The 21,132-nt window shown below is 37.4% G+C and overlaps 2 protein-coding genes across 3 annotated transcripts; both read left to right on the top strand.

Moving 5' to 3' along the window:
• The first annotated feature begins 3,822 nt into the window (after nt 1-3,822).
• On the top strand, nt 3,823-9,720 carry cdc25b (cell division cycle 25B). Its single transcript, XM_027142266.2, has 15 exons — nt 3,823-4,415; nt 4,632-4,723; nt 4,914-4,965; nt 6,215-6,256; nt 6,329-6,362; nt 6,498-6,614; nt 6,704-6,817; nt 6,914-7,048; nt 7,196-7,279; nt 7,402-7,584; nt 7,665-7,751; nt 7,840-7,902; nt 7,990-8,088; nt 8,239-8,484; nt 8,587-9,720. Exons 1-15 carry the CDS (start codon nt 4,201-4,203, stop codon nt 8,725-8,727), a joined length of 1,704 nt encoding a protein of 567 aa, XP_026998067.2. The 5' UTR covers nt 3,823-4,200; the 3' UTR covers nt 8,728-9,720.
• Nucleotides 9,721-10,471: 751 nt separating this feature from the next.
• ap5s1 (adaptor related protein complex 5 subunit sigma 1) lies at nt 10,472-20,841 on the top strand. 2 transcript variants are annotated; one of them, XM_027142234.2, is made up of 4 exons: nt 10,472-10,626; nt 13,194-13,368; nt 16,412-16,703; nt 18,738-20,841. In XM_027142234.2, exons 2-4 carry the CDS (start codon nt 13,199-13,201, stop codon nt 18,864-18,866), a joined length of 591 nt encoding a protein of 196 aa, XP_026998035.2. In that variant the 5' UTR covers nt 10,472-10,626; nt 13,194-13,198; the 3' UTR covers nt 18,867-20,841. The 2 variants fall into 2 exon arrangements, with proteins under 2 accessions (XP_026998035.2, XP_026998034.2); XM_027142233.2 differs by lacking the exon at nt 10,472-10,626 and adding an exon at nt 12,809-13,069.
• Nucleotides 20,842-21,132: the final 291 nt, after the last annotated feature.

Genomic DNA, 21,132 nt, shown 5'->3' with positions numbered 1-21,132 from the left:
CTCTCGACACTGGTCAGCAAAGGGTACCCTGTTATTTTCAGAGTGTTGGTATGCAGTCATACTTCTACCATGATTGGAAATATGATTTTAAAATGAAAACTTTGCAGACATTTTTGGAATTAGAGTTTCATTTGTGAATATGTTTTGGTTTTGGTCACTGCAAAAACACTGATATTAACTGAATTAACAAAATGGGTATTTTCATGGTATATATGGTATATATGTACAGAAATATAATCTGTACTATATGTAAAGCAAAATGTATATTAAATTTTTTTTCCCTTTTTGTAAATGCATTGTTCATCTGATTGTATTTTGTAGACAATCATAAGCCAAAGAAAAATGCTTAGTTGTTCCTGAAACTATCTGGAGTTAGGTAATGGTATTTTCAAATTACTCACTACTTCCTAGATGAAGTGCAGCCACCTGGTCTTTCTACGTCTTAAATTAAAACAGCAAGATAAGCTGATGATAACATGGATTTATGACAGTTTGATAAATTTATAATAGGCAATGGCAAAGCAAAGGTCTTTTAAAACAAATAGAGGTTGGAACAAATGCATTAGTGATTACTACTGTCTTCTATGTCTTCTTTCAGTTTTAAGGTTGCAACCTTTTTGCTTTGGATAATTTGGAAACCAGCTAGATATCACCTACATATTAAAACATCTAGATGATTGGATTAGTGCTATAGTCTTGATGACATTTGACATTTATGAGGAAAGCACATGTGTTTTGCCAAATTATGTTAAAATGTATCTGCTCTTCAGATCCAGGATTGGCCTGATTCTTCAGCATTGGCTCCATGCATGTGTTAATGATCTGCCCTTTAGACTCCTCATGGTCTGAGGCCAATTGCTCAGGTTAACTGTGAAGAACGTTTTAAACATTTCTCACGCATACTCAATGACGTACATTAAAAAAAACAAAAAAACAAGCACACACTCAAGAAAAGTCACCTGTAAAATTCACAAATTCTCCAGTCAAAAATGACATAAATTGGTGTACATACAGTAATGAATAGAACAAGAAGGAAGTCACAAATGACTGGAATCACATAATGTATATTTACAAACATCTACAAAAGTAAATATTCAGTTTACTATATTTATATTTTTTAGTATATTAATCATACATCTCATAAATTTCCTAAACTATCTTAAAATTGTAAATATGTCATACCCTATGTGTCCTAACTATATCCTTTAATGCTATAATTTAACATTGTGACTGACTTTAATATGAATTTCATTACTGAGGCCATTCTCTGTCTTGTCCTTAACTGAAATAAACATTCTGGTGTGGCTGATATAATCTTGTCTGTGTGTGCATTTGTGAGAGGGTGGGGGAGACGTGACCTCAGCTTGGTGCTGTTGACTCGAGCTATACTGCCGTTTCATTACTGCTCAGTTTGGATGGGGGTTTGTTCCCTTGAGCCTCCACTTTACACCCCAGCCAGGAAGATCATTATTCCTTACAGACACTCTTAATGGGTCAATGCACATACATAATGCTTTCATAAGCTATTATGCTGAGACCACCCCAATGTACACAGACTTACATTTTAGGCCAGCGGACATGAAATGCAATACATGAACTTTTTTGTGTAAATGGGGCACTATTTAATTTAGATTTTAAGCCACTCAATAATAAAATCTGTGTTACAGTGTTAAGATCCTAGTTTTACAGTTGGCCATATTAGATCTGGATTATGGATATTCATAAAGATTTATTACGTTTATAATGAATCCAAAACATCATATCCCAGTATATGAATATAAACGGGGTAAATATATCCCAGTAAATGAATAACCCGAGGAAATGCTTAAACATAAGCTCCCTTTTTTGGCCATTAAAATGAGTAGAAATTTGTTTCAATAATGGCAGCTCATACACCCAAGTAAATATCTCATCAATTCTGATTGCATGACGATTGTTTTGTGTGTGTTGTTGACAATGCTGTTTGTGATATATTAATGTAGCTATTGCCCTTGTTCTTTTTGGTTGGTTCTTTATTATAAAAGTTGAGCCTGCACGTTAGTCCTATTGATAACAGTATGTAAACATATGTAAAGTTGTCCCTGCCCAACCAATGTTTAGCTCACACACCCTGACCTACCCTGCCATCCTAGTGTAAACCCTAATGACACGTTTTTACATGTAAGCATTTCTATAGAAGTGCCTGAGCTTGCCTCTGGAGCTCCTTTACAGGGGGCCAGTTCAACTAGTTTTTACTCCTAGCTGAATTTGAATGTCTTTACTCTCTATTGTTAAGCACATAACTGAAAATATGAAATATATGTAATGACATATTCTTTCTAAGACCATTAAACCCATCCTGGATACTTTTACACATATACTATTACCTTTACACTTATACGGTTAAAAAACTCACAAAGGTATGTTTTTGTTTGTTTGTTTCTCAATACCAATTTCCATCCAATAAACCCAATGCTCTTTCAGACAGTAAATTTAGGAGCAGAGTAAGAACTGTAATAGTAAAGTTAGTATGATGGCCTTTTAATGTGTTTTGAATTAACCAGCGCAGAGCAGAGAGATATATTTGTAAATGACAAGATGCTAAATGCTTGCTTTAGTATGAAAGTTAGCATCTTAACTTCAACATAAAAAGATTGAGTGGCATCTTAGTTACTGTGTGTTTTATAATGGACGCATGTGTTTAGGGATGTTTAACCCAGTGTCAGGACATGATATGTTACACATCCATTTTTATAATAGTGCTCATTAGTTTGTTAGTCTAGATGGAATTATTACACTTAAAGCCACAGGCCATGATGCACACTATTTGCTTTTTAAATGGTTTGACTATACTTGAGGCATTATTTTACATAACCAACATCTTGTCTTTGTTTAGGTGTGTTTTGTGTGCTGGTCATTTCTACAGGTATTCCAAAACATCTGAGTATTAAAAGCAACAAATTGTGCTGTTTCTGCCATGCTTACTGCTCCCCCAACGTTCTCACTGCTTCTTTGTACTGGATTTGGAGGGATCTTGTTAAACAGGGGACAGCTGCTTTTGGGGACCGATCGGTTGCTATGACATGTAGAAAGCAGGGTTGTGTCTGTTTGTAAAATAGGGAAAGAAAGTGTTAACCAACCATTAACTATAATATTTTATTTTGACTCTTAACTCTTTTGTTCTGTGTGCCACTGTAAAGAGGACATATGCTTTAGGTATTGAGATTAGCTTATTAACAATAGTCCTATGAATATTTCCACTATTTACTCACAGAATAACTGTAAAGGGTATTTTTGTGTCTAAAACCTCACTGACTGCAATGTTTCAGGCTTTGTTGACAAATACACCTCTCCTATAATAGATATAAGAAATAGAGTTTAAATACCAAATATCAATCACAAGTACTTAGTGTTTAAAAGTGCCTGTTTACAAAAAACGTACTTCTTTTGTACTTCTATGATCAATTACATTACCATATATATTTTTTATAGACTAGTGGATTTATTTTTTTGAGTGCTAAAATTTAAACCTTTATGTTCGAGATTGTGGTACAGTCCAAGCTTGTTTCCTGCCTTACTATTGGCTGAGCTCTTGTTGAGGGCGTGTACAAGCCGGGCTTGAATCATTCCGCGGGAAAAAAAAAAAAAAAAGCTACTCCTTTCTTTACGGAAACCTTTACTTACTGCAGCCTGTAAACGTCAAAGACAGAACGTCATTGGATGCAGCGACACGTGCGCTAATCGTTGATTGGCCACAGGGTGTGCTTGTTATGTGGACTTTTTTTAAAGAACACTTCGGAAGAAAATAGCAAACTCCTCCGATTGGACAGATTAGATGTATCGAGGTCGCTGATTGGTCGTACGTATTGCCGCTTGTTGGCTGCATATTTTGAACATAAATAAGGGCTAAGCTCAGCACTTCTTTTCTCACAGCAGAGTTTGGAGAAGGTCAGAGAGAGTAGCGCTTTGACGCGGTAGCTCTCTGTCAATCCGGAACAAAGAAAATGGCCTTTTAAAATATAAAAACAATTTTAATCCGGATCATTTTAAATTTAGGCGCTGCGTCATGTGCGTGTTTTTATTCGCCATAAACAAACTAGTGTATTTAGTTGGTTGCTAACAAGCTAACCATCGAGCTAAAGTCGAAACAACCTTTTTTTGCCGTCCGAACTCTGGCTGAGATTTGTTTTTTTTGCCCTCTGACACTGAGAAAGTGTAAAAATGGAGATCGGCAAAGCTGCAAGCGATTTCAGCCCCGTTTCCCTGGAGCCTGCCGCGGGCCCTGACTCAGTCCTGAGAGTTTCTAGGCCAACTCTGCCCGAGCTTGGGCTGAAGGGCTCCCCATGCACCAAAACCCTCTTCTCACCCGGAACTACCGTGCTGTCTCCTGTGACAAACTTAACACTCAACATGGACAATCTCGCTGTTCTCGGAGGGTGAGCATCACTGACTTACACTAGTTATTGTTGTTAGTCGCTCTTTCCTGCTAGCAGCTCTGGTTTCCTTGCTACGTCTCTAGCCAGTTCTCACTTCCTCTTTCAAGAGCTGGTTTGTAACGCGCTAAAGCGTTTATCTGTGCGTGATTGGGGGGGGAGATATTCTGTTTTAGAGATTTAATACGTAGTGATTTATAGCTGTTTTTGTTTTGATAGGCAATGTGAGACCCCCAAAAGGAAGAAATTGGATAAAAATGTGCCTTTATTGAAGATTCCATCATTCGCTTCCGACACTTCATCAGATGCAGGTGAAGTATAAAATCATCTTGGCTCTTATATGAAGCACTTCAGTGGTAATAATGACCGAATCGGGACTTTTTTTCCCCCCCTAATTTCCGAAATGTGACCATGCGTTTTACTTATGTAGTATGGTCGTGTCATCGAAATGTAGCTGCACATGCGTAGGCTGACTTGCTTCCTCCATCTCGTGTGTTTCAGGACTGGGCCTGGACTCTCCCAGCCCTGTTGACCCAATGGAGGCAGAAGAGAAGTGAGTTATACTAACTGACCCTCAAGCTGTTTATCATGCATACGAAGTTTGGCCAATCACATGCATAGTTTAAGTTCTCCATTTCTTAAAACTGAGCTTTCCTTACAGTATTGTCTTAGGGCCAATATCCCCCAATTTCCTTTTGGCCTTTTCTGGGTGCTATTCAGCCATTGGCAAAAATATAGTGCATTCAAAATGTTTTTAACAGGTCACATTTTATATTTGTTATAACTTACAATCTACATTTGGAATAGCAGATCCAAAATTGATCACTTGGACGTCATGTTTACAGTAAAGCTGGAAACACTGGAAGCTATTTCTGTGTTTGTGGATGCCAATAGTAGATTACATCTGGATTTGAATGCTGATTGGCTTACCAAGATTCACCCAGTCCATAGACACTTGTCTTTTGGTGCCTTACTGTATTCTGCCACTAATCCCTGCAGTAATCTAATCCCTGAAGTTTTTGATCAGTGCATATAGAAGTATTGGATATATTTAGGGTGTGATGTGGCAACTGCATTTGTTATGGCTTGTTTGGCCAATTTGTTTATATAGACATGGTGTCACCACATCACTTTTTTGGGTAACAGATGTGCTGTAAAGAATGACTGATGGATTTGCAATTCACTTCAGCAGCACATGTGCCTGCCTATCTTTCTGTAGACATCTGCCATTTTAGTCTGAGGTGTGCTACCTTTTTTTCCCCCCAAGTACTGTTTGTGAAGATCCCATTCATCTACAGCCCCCTTTCGACTAGCAGCTGTTTGTCACTAATGCCTTTGCATAAAGCATGAGGGGGTTGGGTGTATAGACTGGCACACTTCAATATTTTTTTGAATGGAGCTGCGTGGATAGCGTGTGCTCGTCTGGGCTGATGTAATGAAAAGAGGCCCCCCACCAACCTGGCTGCACTCAGCTCACTTATTCTTCCTTTTCCTCTGCTCTAAAAGACACGCACTCTTCCTCCCCCCTTCAAAGCACCATTCATTCTGTGCACTGACAAAGGGGGTTTGCATTAGGGGTTAGTGTTGCATGGGCATATGGTTGATTAGAAATCCCTTCTCCTAATGGGAACTCTTTAGCATACAGGTGGGGATCACCATGTTTCACACCCCAGTGTGTGATGAGGGGCCCAGTCTTGGAACGTAAATAAGTTGTTAAGTTCTTTTGTGTCCTAATTTAGTATTCTGTTATTTGACACTCTTCTCAGGCACACATCTAACTTTGTATTTGCTCCCTTGTTCAGATTTGAGCAGGCCATACAGAATGCTACAAAAGTGATAAACGAGTAAGTTGATTATTTTCTTTTGAGCCAAATGTGTATTTGTTTCAATAGATTAATATAATTTTGTTTTTACAGAAGAATACCAATTCGCAGGATAAACTCCTTGCCAGTAAGTATGTCAAGTAGATTGAAACCTTTAAGGCAATCATCCAGCGTTTGATTACCTTTGCTGTAACCAAGAAAACTAGACATTTGTTCATATATCAATCTTTTTTTTTATTTTATTTTTTCCTTTTCTTTTTAGCTGCAGTTGCTGGGTCTCAGTCCCAATCTGAAGAGTAAAGATTCTGATGTGCCCCGCTATGGTGTCTTTAGTCAGAGCTGCACACTCAGCCTGGATAACAAGGAGAACCTTCATGATGTAAGTCTTTTGATGAAGGTTCACAAATCGGACTCCCAAACGATGAATGTCTCTGACCTTACCTGCCTAACTTCTGCATTCTTATGTAGACAAGTTTCGAATTTAAGAAGCCCACTCAGCCTGTTTCTCGCTGCCGAACGCGTTCAACTGGGGAGGCAAAGGAAGCTTTTGCTAGCCGACCCAACTCTGCTCCTGCTCTTATGGTAACAGCAATTTGAACTTCAGTACTTCATTGTTTTATCGTCATTGGTATTCTGATGATAAATGCATGGAGACTTAATTCTTGCTCATATCCACAGCTTTCTCCTACTTCATCTAATCAGTTAGCCTCACCAGATAGTGACAGTCCTTTCACACTGCGATGCACCTCACTCTCCAGTTTTCCTAGCGATGACGACGATGGTTTCTTAGATGTGCTTGATGATGATGTAGAGGTGAGTTTTTTTAATTTAATTTAATTTTTTATTTATTTATTTTTAAGGAAAAGAGGCGAGGGGTAAACTGAAGATACCTGAATTGTGTAACAATGGAAAGTTGAATAAACCAAATGAATTTGTTTTTGATTTCTCTGACACTGGTAGACGGACTCTGAGGTACCTATGGGAATGGCCAATTTGCTCACAGCTCCTTTAGTTGCTGACCAAAGCATAGAAACTGCAGATTCGGTATGTGGTGGGGTTTTATATTTTTTTGTCTTTCTGTTAACCTTTTAAAAGATTTGATAAACGACACACTGGTTATGTTCACGGCTGACTTGTCGTCTTTGTGCTAATGTTATGGTTTGCAGCCGGTTCGCTGTCGGCCACGGGGGCTTTTTCGTTCACCATCGATGCCAACAGGAGGCCGAGCGCCACTTAAAAGACCAGATAGGCCCAGAGATGACAACACGCCTGTACGTGTTAAGAGGAGGAGAAGTGTTGCTGGTTCGCACGTCACAGCCATGGAGCAGGATGATGCTGTTCCTCAACAGGTAAGACCCACAACCATGTTTGCACTAAATGATTGATACTCTGAAACTTGTTCCTGATCCCCCCCATTTTTTAAATACAGGTTCAACGCTCAAAATCTTTTAATCATACAGAGATAGAAAGAATGTTGGATGCTGACCCCAGCAAAGTGATTGGAGATTTTACCAAGGTGAGTGTGGCTGAACTACTCTGGCTGAAATTTTGTTTGAGATTTGGTATTAAGGTTTTTTTTGTTTAATTTTAAATATATTTTGTAGCCTCCTGCTTTGCCCACAGTTGTTGGAAAACACCAGGACTTGAAATACATCACTCCAGAAATTGTAAGTGGTCACTCAAGGTATTTGGAAATGTACTGAATCATATTCATTTTTGGTTTGTTAGTTTTCTCCCTTCCTTTGTGCCATCAGATGTCTGCAGCAATGAACAGAGAGTTCAGTGATGTGGTGGAGAGGCTGTTCATCATTGACTGTCGTTATCCATACGAGTATGAAGGAGGACATATCAAGGTGAGGATGATGCTGTTCTTTGAGTTGATCTTCAGGCATTGCTTTGTGTTTAACTTTTGAAGCTGACCACGTTATTTATTGAGCAGTACACAATTTGAAATCTTGTATGTTAAACTTCACATTACTTTTATTTGCTGATTTGTTTGTTAGGGTGCGCTAAACTTTCATCAAGAGGACCAGGTTGAGGAGTGCTTTTTCAAACAGCCCATTCTGTCAAAATGCCCTGAAAAGCGTGTGCTGCTGGTGTTCCATTGTGAGTTTTCTTCCGAACGTGGTCCCCGGATGTGCCGCTTTGTACGCGAGAGAGATCGTTTCCTCAATGAATATCCCAATCTCCATTACCCTGAACTGTACATACTAAAGGGAGGTTACAAAGACTTCTATCGCCTTCATAAGGTGTGATGCTTTACTCTTGGTTCTTAGTAATTTTTGTATTCCATGGCAGGTACCTTATAATTCAAATCTTTGCTGATGTGTTTTTTTTTTTTGTTTGAGCAGATGGAATGTGAGCCCCAGAATTATAGGCCGATGGTTCATGAGGACTTTAAGGATGATCTGAAGAAGTTTCGCCTTAAGAGCCGGACATGGGCAGGAGAGCGAAGCAAAAGTAACATGTACAACCGCCTTAAAAATCTCTGAGGCACATAAATATGCGTTCAGGTTTACTGCCTAATGTCACTCACACTGTGTTCACATGATCAGTATGTAGCAGTGACCTATTGAATTATATTGAATATTGTTCCGGTCCTCTGCCCATGGTCAAAGCATTCTTTACTGCCTTAACTCAATCACACATTTTACACCAACTTACCTGTCCCAATGGATTTCTGCTGGTGGGTTTTTATGCCAATCCTATTTTTCCCCCCCATTCCAGCTGACAACCTCCAAGCACTTAAATTTCTAGTGTTTATGGTGAATAGTGCTCCTATTTTTCTGATGCAATCAAAGTCTTTGTCCCTGCCAATCTGGGTCTGAGCCATATCTACAGTTATTGTAATTAGTTTATCAGAACCAGCCAGTGTTTAAATGTTATTCAATTATGTACATTCCAATAATATGGGTCAATATCAGTGTATTTTAAAGAAGGTATTTAACTGTCGCTTGAAAGGTGTTAAGTTTTAAAAGTAGAGTATGAATGACTAGTGCTGTTTAATTGTCAGAAGGCCTGGGTTTAGAGCAGTAGTGAATGCAGTGTGTGGGTTACTTTGGCCATTTTGCACTGCCCCACTTTTTTTTTTTTTTTTTTTTTTTTTTGGAGAGTTCTTATGATGATTCCTATATTTAGAAATTTTCTTTGGAAGCATAAAATATTCCCTTTCAATATTTTTTTTTTTTTTTGTCATGGATATTGTCTTGAACTGCACTCAATCAGGGAGACAGACTTGGCTGATTGCTGCTGGTCAGCGTGAGAGAACCTTGATGTTCACCAAAATGCCCAGCAATAAACTTTTTTTTTTTTTTTTAAATAACAAATTGTGTTGTAATGATTCCCCCTTCTCTAAATGCTTGTGTGTGTAAGTTGGTGTATTGAGTCTCTGTGCTTTTGGCCATGTTTGGTCCTGTGTGTGTGAGTGGAAGATCTCTTAACTGCAATAACAATGTGATGTTGGGGGAATAAACTACTTCAATCTATTTGTGCAAATGTGACTCTTTTTTTTTTTTTTTCCCCCTCACCTCCTTTTTGGTGGGTTTTATGCCTCTTCAAGTTCTGTGTTTCTAATCTGCCTGCCAATGTGGGCCCTAAAGGTGGTCTTAGAGCAATTTCAAAACCCCTCTAATGGGTAGTAGCCAGCTGTTTGCCTGACGTACCATAACCACATCATGATACACAGTTGTAGCAGAACCTAAAATGCAGGTTTAAAATTGTAATAACTGCTTGTATAAGAAATTGTCAGCCAAGTGGTTAAGAACACAACTATAACCAAACTAACAAGCTGCACACACATCCCCACCCAATCTTTCTTTCACATGATTAGCATTTTTTTTTCCCTTTCCGCCCCTGCTAAATAGCACAGCTTAGACATGGGAGTAGTACACACGCTTTTGTCTTGAGCAAACTCTTGAATAGGTGATTAGTTGAGAGTTCTTCAAAGGCGTTAGCAGCTGTTAAAGTAGTGAATTATCACTGCACTGAAGCATGTTTACACAGATTTAGTGATCAAATGTATTTTTTTACAGCTCCTGTGATGTGTGTGTATAGTGTTATCTGTTTTTATACTCATTTCCATGTGAAAAATGGTTAAATTAATAACCTCTATTTAATTGCAATGTTTTCTTATGCTGACTCGGTTGAACCTTGTATTGCTGAATCATGTTTATTTATTTTTTTCTTTCTTTAGCTAACTGACCCAGATTTAAATTTAAACAGACAAGTTTGCTTATTAGTAAAAGTGTGGTGGTCTGTGAAAATCCTTTACACCATTATATTTGAAAATCTACAGTGTGTAAAGAGCTCTACTGGACAAAAATCACAAAGTTCTACCATTTTGTTTACCCCTAAAGGTGAAAACGCAATCATCTACATATCTCATCTAAAGTGTAAGTCATTCATGGAATTTTTACCCTTCTGTTGGCTCGTGCTAGAAATTTTCAAATCATTTTAGCTTGTCTTAACTCTTTAATGTCAGATATTCTATAGCATGGGCTTGAATAACTTTAATAGTTTCAATACGTTAAATCGGTAAATTTTTTTTATGTGTGAAAAAGTTTTTAATTAGCTATTTTTTACAGGCAGAGTTGAGTAAAATAGGATCATAGACACTGTGAGTTTCCATTCAGTGAATAATTCATTGAGTGCTTCTATATTTAAAACTATCCTTTACTCTCATTGGTAGGTTTTGGTTGAAACTGTTATGAAGGCCACATCCTGTTATTACTGCAAAACACAGTTCCAACCCATTGTTAGAGAAGACACGTTTGACTTTTAATAGCCAAACCATTGTTCGAATACTTAGTTTATTTTATGGCCCAATCTCTCTCACTCCATCTAAGTTTCTTTCCACATGTGCCTTAGCTGGTGGCAATGCAAGTAACACATAAAATGACTTGTAGGGGATGTTTTTTCTCAGGATCTGGATAAGTGCACCATCATTGTGTAAGACCAGCATATGGGTGATCTAAAAGAGCTGTGACAAAATTACAGGTTTTGTCTGTCTGCACCTGGGGGTTTGCTGCTTTTGAAGAGGTCTGCTTTCACAAATTGCACAGATATTCACCAGACTAAAAGCACTATTTTTTCTTCTTTAACTGAGCAAATATCTTTGGAAACATTGACATGGAAAAAAGGTAGTGGAATTACATAATTGAATTGAATTGAATTGCTGTCTATAAGGACACTAATAAACTGATAAATGACCTACTTTTGGGAAAACTTTTTATTTGTAATTATTTTTGCTATTTCATGGCTAAAAAGAAGCCTTTTATGATTCTGTTAGTTTCTCTCGCTACCCTTTAGCCTTTATTACTGTGGAGGATTTGAGTGATTTGTGCTTCTGTTGGATGGTTAGCATAAATTTGAACTGGGGGGTTTCTGCACTGCAGGGTTAAGTGAGAATGTCTCTAGCAGTTGTTAAGTAACAGCTGCCCTGTGTATGTGCACACACATTCATGAGTCATGCTCAAAAGCAAGAAAGAACTCTTCTTGGAAATATGTGACAGCATTTTTGCAGTTTTGCTGTAATTCTTATCCACGTGTGCACTTAGACTGATGTCACTTTCAAATCAAATAAAATTTTATTTGTCACATACACAAACATACAGGGTACGACATGCAGTGAAATGCTTTTTGCATCTGCCTGGTATTTAAGTATTAAAGGAATGTAATTAGGGATAAAAATAAAACCAAAACCAAAAGGATATAAAAAAAACAGTATAAACTATATAAAAACTATATAAAATATGAAAATATACATGAAAAAATGTATATACATATACATAAATGCGTATGGTTTTTAATGATTGTCCTTAAAGTGTCTAAAGTGCCACTGTGCAGTGCAAGTCCAGAGTTAAAGTGTCATAGTGCAAAAAAGATGGATGGAGATGGAGGGAGAGGTCCAGTACTAGATTCTGGGTGTTCCTGGTTTAAACTCCGAATGGCCTGTGGGAAGAAGATTCTCCTCATTCTCCCTGTGTACTTTCCCTGAATGCAACAAAGTAAAGACTCCATTGTTGGGATGGCTGAGATCCTTTACAATCTTGACGCTCTCAATGGTGCAGGTGTAGAAAGTCGGGCTGAAGTCCACAATCAACTCTTAAGCACTAGTCTTGCTGACGGCATCATCTCTCACTTTTTAACATACTGCATTAGTGTATTAAAATGCAATATATATATGTATATTTTTTTTGTGTTTTAGGTGAAGATGTTTAAAGTTTAAGATATAATGCGATATTTTAACCAGTTTTTGTTTAAAATGTTTTAGCTGAGAATGTTTGTGAAACAGCTGTGTTCCTTAGTGTTTTCACTGGGTAATTGGAATCGGCCTGAGGTCAGAAACTCCTCACACATCAGCTGCTACTGACTTGCACCATTCATTTGACTTAGTGTCAGATTTAATTCTCTTATTTATAGCTGTTTACTGATTCTCGAAATTGAAAATAATTAACGAGGAAACTGCCGTTAGCCTTAACATCTGTCTCTTAAGTCGTATCATAATTTAGCGCTGAACTAATGTCGCCATCTTGTGTTAGCATTGAAGCTTTGTGTATGAAACTTGTCATTGGTCACGTGACTAAACCCCGGAAATGTTTTTGTGTTTAACGCCGAACGGATCAGATATTATTCATTAAACAATATATGTTTTTTATTGTTGTTTTTAATTTTGTAATTTTCCGACACTTGCCAAATTGTTTTGCAATAGAAATGTAGGAAAAGTATAAAGAAATGTAGGATTTGCTACGGATATGTTATTCTAGTTACATTTATGCTTTTTTTCTCTCTTGTGAATATCTATCCGTGGACGTTTATTGCGCTTTATTCCATCTTGTAAGTTTAACATTGTTTAACATGCATGTTGACTCTATAATTGCGCATTACACATACGATTATACATAGTTTTAATGTAATAAGTCTGTAAATTTGTGTTGTTGTTATTGTTGTTGTTATAAAGAAGTCATGGTGGTGTGCTTCCTGATCCACACCGTGTGTCCGGTGAGCGCGCTCCCTGCTGGTGAGAGCAGGGTACTGTACTCTCGCCTGTTCGGGCCGGAGGAACTCACACTGCTCCACAGAACCGCCGAGCACCAGCGACTGGCTCAAAAAGAGACTGTAGGGCTCGTAGCCAGGTAATATTCACTCGCCCACATTTCACCAACTCTTACATACTGCTGTTGGCAGTGACTTCACATGCTGTGTTTCATTATAACCCCATTCACTACCTTCCCTTTTTTATGTATATTCAGTGGAATCTACACAACCATAATCATTCAGAATTAGAAGTGTGCTCACATAATCTGCCCCCCTTTCACCCTCACCATAGAAATCCGGGTGGGATAATAACTGCTCGGGTTGGGCTGACTGCCCTCTCTAAATTGTCTGTAGTGTGTGAATGGGTATGTGTGTAGGGTTCACACCCCATCCAGAGTGTCACCCAGTATAGGCTTTAGGCTCCACGTGACTCTGTGTGATGACAAACAGTACATGGATGGAAAGTTTCTTTGTAGGGCAGAATCGTGTCGCCAGGGCTTTCTGGTATAAACAGTACATGAGTGCACTTGTCTTTCAAAGATTACAGTACAGATTATATTGGATGTTTTGCAATTGCAAAAAAAAAACAAAAAACATACATGTAGCATGAATGGGGTATTCATCACATTCTTATCTGCCTCGGGGTTGACATTTTTCAGCCCTTGCCCAAAAATACAAATCAAATTTAAATTGGAATTTGAATTCACATCCATAACTTTTAGTCAGCATTGATATAAAATGTTCTTAAGAAATACAGTGACAGGTTTACTGAACACAAATGTGCTGGATTCTTTATTCTAACATCCTTTTATTAAAATTAATTTGGAAGAGAACCAAAAAGTTGATTGACTAATCACACACTGTCTTGTTGAACAAAAAGACAGATGACTTAATGAGTGTACTGTTGTTTGGTTTGATCAAAAGGGGTGAATTTAGCACGTTTGGTAATTGGTGGATTGGTAGACTTTAGATTTTGATGAAATGTAAAGGTGCACATTTGAATAACCAAGCCATGTCTAATACTGAATCTGTGAGCACCATTCACATGCTCACACAGTTTCATAGATACGCTGTCTGTGGGCTTGGCCCTTCATTGTTTAGTTTCTGTATGCTCCCATTAGGCCACATTTTACACAACAAAATCACAAAAAATACCACAACAAAAATTAAGACAACAAAATCACTATCTAACAGATGATACACAAATCGATGGTGTATTAGCAAAGTAATAAGATCCTAAAAATAACCCTTCAGTATTTTCCACACATTATTATAGATTTAATTTAAAACATTTCTGGCCATCAGGCTGCACACTATAAGGGAATTATAGCAAGAACTGTAGAATGTAGAAATTCTTGAAAGGAAGAATGGTCGTTTTCCTAAATGATCTACATTATGCATAAATTAAGCCTTTGATTGTGATATATTTGTTACGTTTCTTAAGTTATAATGACTTTGATAGCCACCTCGAAGATGGAGGAATAATGTTTATCACAGTAGTTTGTATGGTAATGGTGAGTTATACTGTACCTTATCTCACTTTTGAAAAGCTGCACTGCACAATGGCAAAGCTACACTCCTTTATCACAGCAGTTGCTTCAGAAGTCTGTGCATCCCTGTCTATATATCACTGTACTACAATAGCTCCCTGGGTTGCACTAATAATTAAAGGTCTCCAGTCAAGAGTTATTAATCAAGCACTTGGGAAGTACTTGTTTACAAATTGTTTGACCAAGAATTCCGTTCAGGTAACAATGCTGGAAACATGATTATGATCGGTATAAGCTAGCAGCCTTTACATCCTAAATTTTGCTTTGTGGATTTGCAAAATGCAGCACCTCAAAAGAACAATCAAGTAAAGAGCACTGACCGAAAGTTGTATTAGATACGCTGTGTGCGCTTTGATAGACAATCAGCAACTACTTTGGCATTATTTAGAATAGTTCATACAAAGTCCTTAAGCAATTCAAGCAGCAATGGTGGTGAAGCTACTGGCAATGGATGCTAAGGGGGAGAAGATAATATTCTGATGGAGACTGATATTAGTAAAAAATGTTTAGTCTTTTGGAAGTAATTTTAATTCATAATGATATTTTTTATAGAACCTCAAATTGCTGAATTATTATTAATCTTATTATTATTATTATTTTAAAAAATCGAATTGATTTGCATTTCAATAAAGCTGATTTGCTTTCAGGGTAGAATGATGTGGGTATACTTGCCTCATCAAAGTTCCAGGGTCCTGTGCTTGATCCTGAGGTTGGAGTTTCATATGTTTTCTTCATGTTTGTGGGGTGGGGGTCTTCTCTGGGTTTTCTGGTTTCTTCTTTCCAAACCATGTATGTAGGTGGATTGACTGTTTCAGATTGCCCACTATTGTTAATGAGCATGTGAATGTGTATGTGTGAATGGTGCGATGCAATGTACCACCCATCTCCTACATTGTGCCCTTTGTTGCTGGGATTGGCTCCAGTTTCACTGTTACCTAGAGCATGGTGTATTTATAACTGAAGAAGAATAAATAGATGAATGATTTGTTGTCAGCCCATACTCCTGCTAGTCAGTGCTAGCTCATTAAAACCACCTAATTGCAGCACAGTAGCAATCAAGCACAGACACTTATGCTTGCTGATGGATAAGGGAGCGAGAGCTGGTTAATCATCACTGGTTAATCTTTCATAGATATTAATCTGCATATTTTATAATCTTATAATTGCCTTATGTGTACAAAGTAACAATTAGAAATAAGAAACATTTCGAGATGGAGAAGTAAACTTTTTCTTTTTCTTTTTTTTTACTTCAGTGATTGCTATTGAGGAATTGTGAACTACTAACTGTTTCTTGGAGTATATTTAGTTAACATGTACAGAATGACCATCATTAAACATTTAAAACCATGCTGAAAGAGGATTAAAAGGCCATTCATTTGGCTGAGGATTGAGTGCACAGCTATTGATTGAGTATTCAGGAGTACATCTTGCCCAGAAGGCTTTTCATTAGGCCTTTTCCTAGTTTTATTTAGTTTTAGTTTAGTTTTACTTTATTTCTGTGCCATAAGGGAAAGTTTTGATAACAGTTCATTGAAAATTTTACTTGGATCCAGAGACAGTTTTTATTTTTCTCTCTCACTCTTTCTCGCAGGCAGGTGCGCAGTGCTGTGTCTGCAAGCCGGGAGGCATCAGGCAGAGTGTCTGTAGAGGCAGGGCTTGGTGAAGAGGCTACTGCTTTGAGTGATGCTGAATATGGCGTTTTGTCTTTGGCAAACAAGGAGCCGTTTTCAGGGCGCTGTGTTGCTCTGTGGCTTGGGGTTCAGTCTTTGGCCTTCACTCTGGTGTGCCAGCCACATGAGAACCTGTTTATTGCTGAAGGAACTCTGCGGAACCTGACACGCCACTGCCTGGAGGAACTGCGCCTGCTTGGTCCTGGAAGTGAGGTGTGTGTGTGTTGAAGTGTGACTAGTAAAAAAAAAAAACTCCTTTGTAAAATGTGATGCACTAACAAGATTAAAACTGTCACCTAGTCATACGACTGTCTTCTCCTATGCTGTTCTCTTCTGAGATCCAGGTCGTTTAATTGAACAAATGTGATGCAATCTTGAACCCACTGGTGCTAAATAACATATAGAGATAATCCTAAAATGTCTTAACCTAAAAGTCTGTTAGATTTGAGATTTATTTAAAATCTGCTGTATGAAAATGAAGTCCAACAGAGCTCTACATTCTTCGCTGCACCACACTGCATGGATTTCAACCAACAAAATCAGTTTACAGTTATTCCTTCATAACTTTCCTTATCATATTATTGCAATTAGCACTGGCCTTTCTGACAAAACACTCACCAGACTGGGTGATTATGGTCAGGACTATATTTATATGGACAAAGTTATTTCATTTTAAGTTCTAACTGTCAAGTTTATGGTCATGTGCATATAGAGTGCTTTAAGCATTGGTGTAGATATAGTGCATACATAATAATTATACAGTACAAAAGAAGTTAAAGTAAGCAAGTAAACTGTAAACAGTGTCCGCTGTAGTAAAAAAGAGATGTTGCCCATGCAGTATTCTAAATTATGAATGTAGTTTAGCAAGTAAAATAATGCTATACTTTTAGCAATTTGAACATTTTGTGCAGTCCAAAACATGTTGTAGTGGGAGATGTTGTACATTCAGTATAAGGACAGTCAGAGTCTGATCTCCGTGCTTATCCTTCAGTAAGAGTCCAGAGTAAATGTAAGTGATAAATGATAAAGTGCAATGCATGGAGGGTAGAGTAGGTTGTGCTAGTGGTGGTGTTATTGGTTAGAGTTCAACACTCTGATGGCCTGCTAGAAGAAGCTCTCCTGCAGCCTGATGATACGGGATCGCTATGCTGCATTTACTGAATCAGAAATGACCATGTAGGGATTGAGCACTTTTTATAGGAAGGCCCTATTACTTTTGGTAAAACTAATAAATATACAAAAATCAGACCATCTGTTGTAAAGGGTTTTTTACTCATCGTTCTGTCATCTACCACAATTGTTGTACATAGCCTTTTGAGCCTTTTTGTTTCCTTTTATTTATTTTTAAGAGTACACCAAATAGTTGATTTGGCCATGCCTATTGCTTCTGTTATCTCTCTGATAGATTTGGTTTGATAGAGTAAGCCTATAGATTACTTGCTTCACTGGCTCATTAGATTTCATATTGAGAATTAACAGCAACAGATTCTAATGCCAGACTTGAAATCAGCTCTCATCCTTTTAGCTGCCTACTTGTAAGTGAAGTAATGTTACTTGAATTAATATGTATAACCGCTTATAAAATGTGATGTAATTCCGATAGAGGTCATCTGATTCTGATGTAAATACACACAAATTAAAGCCGAAAGCCTGCACTTTGAATATTCACTATTTAATTCCAATCCACTGTACAGTGATAGACAACTAAAATAACAAAAATAAAAAACGGGGGTCAGTGTTCAAATATTAATGGACTTGAGCATGTATCTAAAATGCATTCAGAACAAAATCCTGCTCCCTACATACAAAGCATGTGCTTTAAAACAGCTGTGCTATGGGTTACTGTGGTGAACTATTACGCCCATACACTCCCACTCTTTTCTTCAACAGTCATCAGGTTTTTCAGTGTCATGGAGCTCAAACCTTGGTTTTTACTTCCACAGAGCATCACTGAAATCTCATCTCTCTTCTAATTTAAAACACAGTTGTATTCTTTCTCCCTCTGTGCTGTTTTTCATCAGTAGCCAGGCAGTTATTCTTTTTTGTTTTTTTTCTTTCTGTCCCACAATACTTTTATTAACCTACTCGTATCTCCATTACATCTTGTTGTATAATATATTGTTATATGAATTGGTATATAAATGAATCTTCTTATCATTGCTATTATTACTTCTCTTATTATTAGTCTCTCTCTGTCTGTTGTTCACATGAACTTTTCAGATTGGCTGACACTCGTATCATTCTCAGGTGCTGTTAAAAAGTGACCGGGTGGATGCAATGCTCCAGAGGTTTCTTCCCCATGGGCAGCTGCTCTTCCTTAACCATCGCTTTGTACATACCCTGGATAAAGAGCTATCCAGCTACATGGGCAAATAAAATATCTGGATATGTGCTGTGCAAGCGTAGAGGGAAGCTCTTTAGTTCAGTTTAACGACGGATAGAATTTGATTGAATTTTGTACATCTAATGGAACATCTCATGCCTAAATGGTTGCATCTAAGGATTTTTCCTAAGTTCCATAGGTTTAAGACAGAAATATCAGCAGTATCTTTTAGAGTGTGTTAATGAATTTGGCAAATTCATATCTAAGTGTTTAAGTGTGTTTAAGTGTCTGTATGTGTCTGTGTATGTTTCTCTCTGTTTCTCTCTGTTTCTCTCTGTTTGTGTGTGTGTGAAAATTACATACTTGTTTCAGAATGCAGTGGGAACTAATCTTGGAAAAACTTTTTAGTTTTACATGCTAGAACTGTTCTGATCCTTTATATTCCCATAAAACATGCCTGTGGGGTAACACTTCATACATAATTAGAACATGTTCAAAATATAATAAATGTGATAATAAATCAGGTTTCTCTGTCTAAATCTGTCTAAATCCTTATACATCTGAGTCTCGCATTCCATTAGGGGGCAGTGTTGGACCTCCAGAATTAGTGTGATGTCTGTGAAATTCTTGACAATGATTGACAACCTGACATTCTTCACTCTCACATCTGAAATGCTAAATCCAAAAACTATGTACAAATTGTCATGATCTGTTGAAATGGTGAAGTATAGGTTTATTGTCTGGCTCTGTAAAAGGTATTGCAAATATTTAAATTATACTCTACTGATGCATACTAATTTTTTAATGAAAACGAGAACTATTGGTTGCAAAACCTTGCTTTAAATATGTTTGAAACTGGGTAGGGCAGGTCTTTCCAATGCTTTGGCAAATAACTAGCCTGAGTTTATTTGATTTCTTATACCTTTGGACATTTAGTAAAACATTCAAAATCTTTACTCAAACCTGGCTACAAAAATGGCAGCAGAAATTAGATGTGGATTTTGTTTTCTCTTTGTCTTAACCTGCTTTCCCGTGTGCTTAAATCTACAGTTGTAAAAAACTGTAAATAATTAGATTATTGTGATTAGTCTTAATTTATAATCAGCTCTTCTTAATAATCCTGTGTCATGTGGGAGCTGGTGTGAATCTTTATTAATTATAATATAGAATATAATACCACCATATATACATCTTCCCTACACTGTTGCTACAAAGTTGGGAGCAGACAATTGTGTACAATCTCTTTGTATGCTGTAACATTACAATTTCCCTTCACTTCATTGGAACTAAGGTGCCCAAACCTGAGCACCTTTGGGATGAACTGGAACGCAGCATGTGCCCCAGGCCTTCTCGCCCGACATCACTAATGCCCTTGTGGTTGAATGCGTACAAATCCCCAGAGTCACTCTACAAAATCTAATGGAATGCCTTTGTAGAGCAAGGAGTGTATTGTAAAAATAAATCTGGAATAGGCTGTTACAAAATCACATATGGGTGTCATATAGGCAGGTTGGCAAAAACTTTTGCTCAAGATTGGATATATCATAGATATGTCATCATGCCTCAGCTTTAAGTTTAACTAAATGGTGACAGGCATCCAATTAGAAAGGAAAGTTAGAGTAAGTCAAATATTTCACTTTAATGAAAAAAGCTCCTGTTTATTTTTTTGGCAAAATTAAGAGGCTTTTATTTGTTCTTCAATTTGGTTTAAAGTTCTAATAATAAACTGTCAGTAGGTTTAGGCTTATTGTGGAGTTTGTACAGTTATCCAGTTGACAAGTTGTTTCGAGAACTCATGATCATCAGCTACTACCAAATGTGAGGTGTTTTGAGTTTCTCTGTATTTTTTATTTACATCTTGTTTAAATCTGTGGTTAGTAAGTGGTTAATGAGTGTATTGTGTATTTTCTATCTTGTGTATTATCACTATCTGATTCATACCAAACTTATATTGGTTTTTTTTCTTTGTCTGATACTCTGTAACTAAGACTGCCACATTGATGTGTGCAATAAATTATTTTATTTTCATCATATGGTTCTGTTATACCTTGTAGTCACAATCTCGAGTACTTGGACCACACTTCAAACTGTATATTTCCATGATAAATAGAAAGTCACTACACTGTTACTATTTAGGCATACAACTAAGAGGGATTTCTGTTTGGAACACAGCCATTTATCAACGTGTGCATTTGCAGCTGTGAGATGAATGCAGGCACAGCACAGAACAACCCACATTATGAAATTGTCTTGATAGTATTTTTCTACTGGCGATGACAAAATGCCAAAATCTTCCATCGTGTAGCTTTAATTTTGTAT

Source organism: Tachysurus fulvidraco, chromosome 4 (genome assembly GCF_022655615.1).
Source record: "Tachysurus fulvidraco isolate hzauxx_2018 chromosome 4, HZAU_PFXX_2.0, whole genome shotgun sequence".
Taxonomy (NCBI): Eukaryota; Metazoa; Chordata; class Actinopteri; order Siluriformes; family Bagridae; genus Tachysurus; species Tachysurus fulvidraco.
This window is presented reverse-complemented; position numbering and strand designations above follow the sequence as displayed.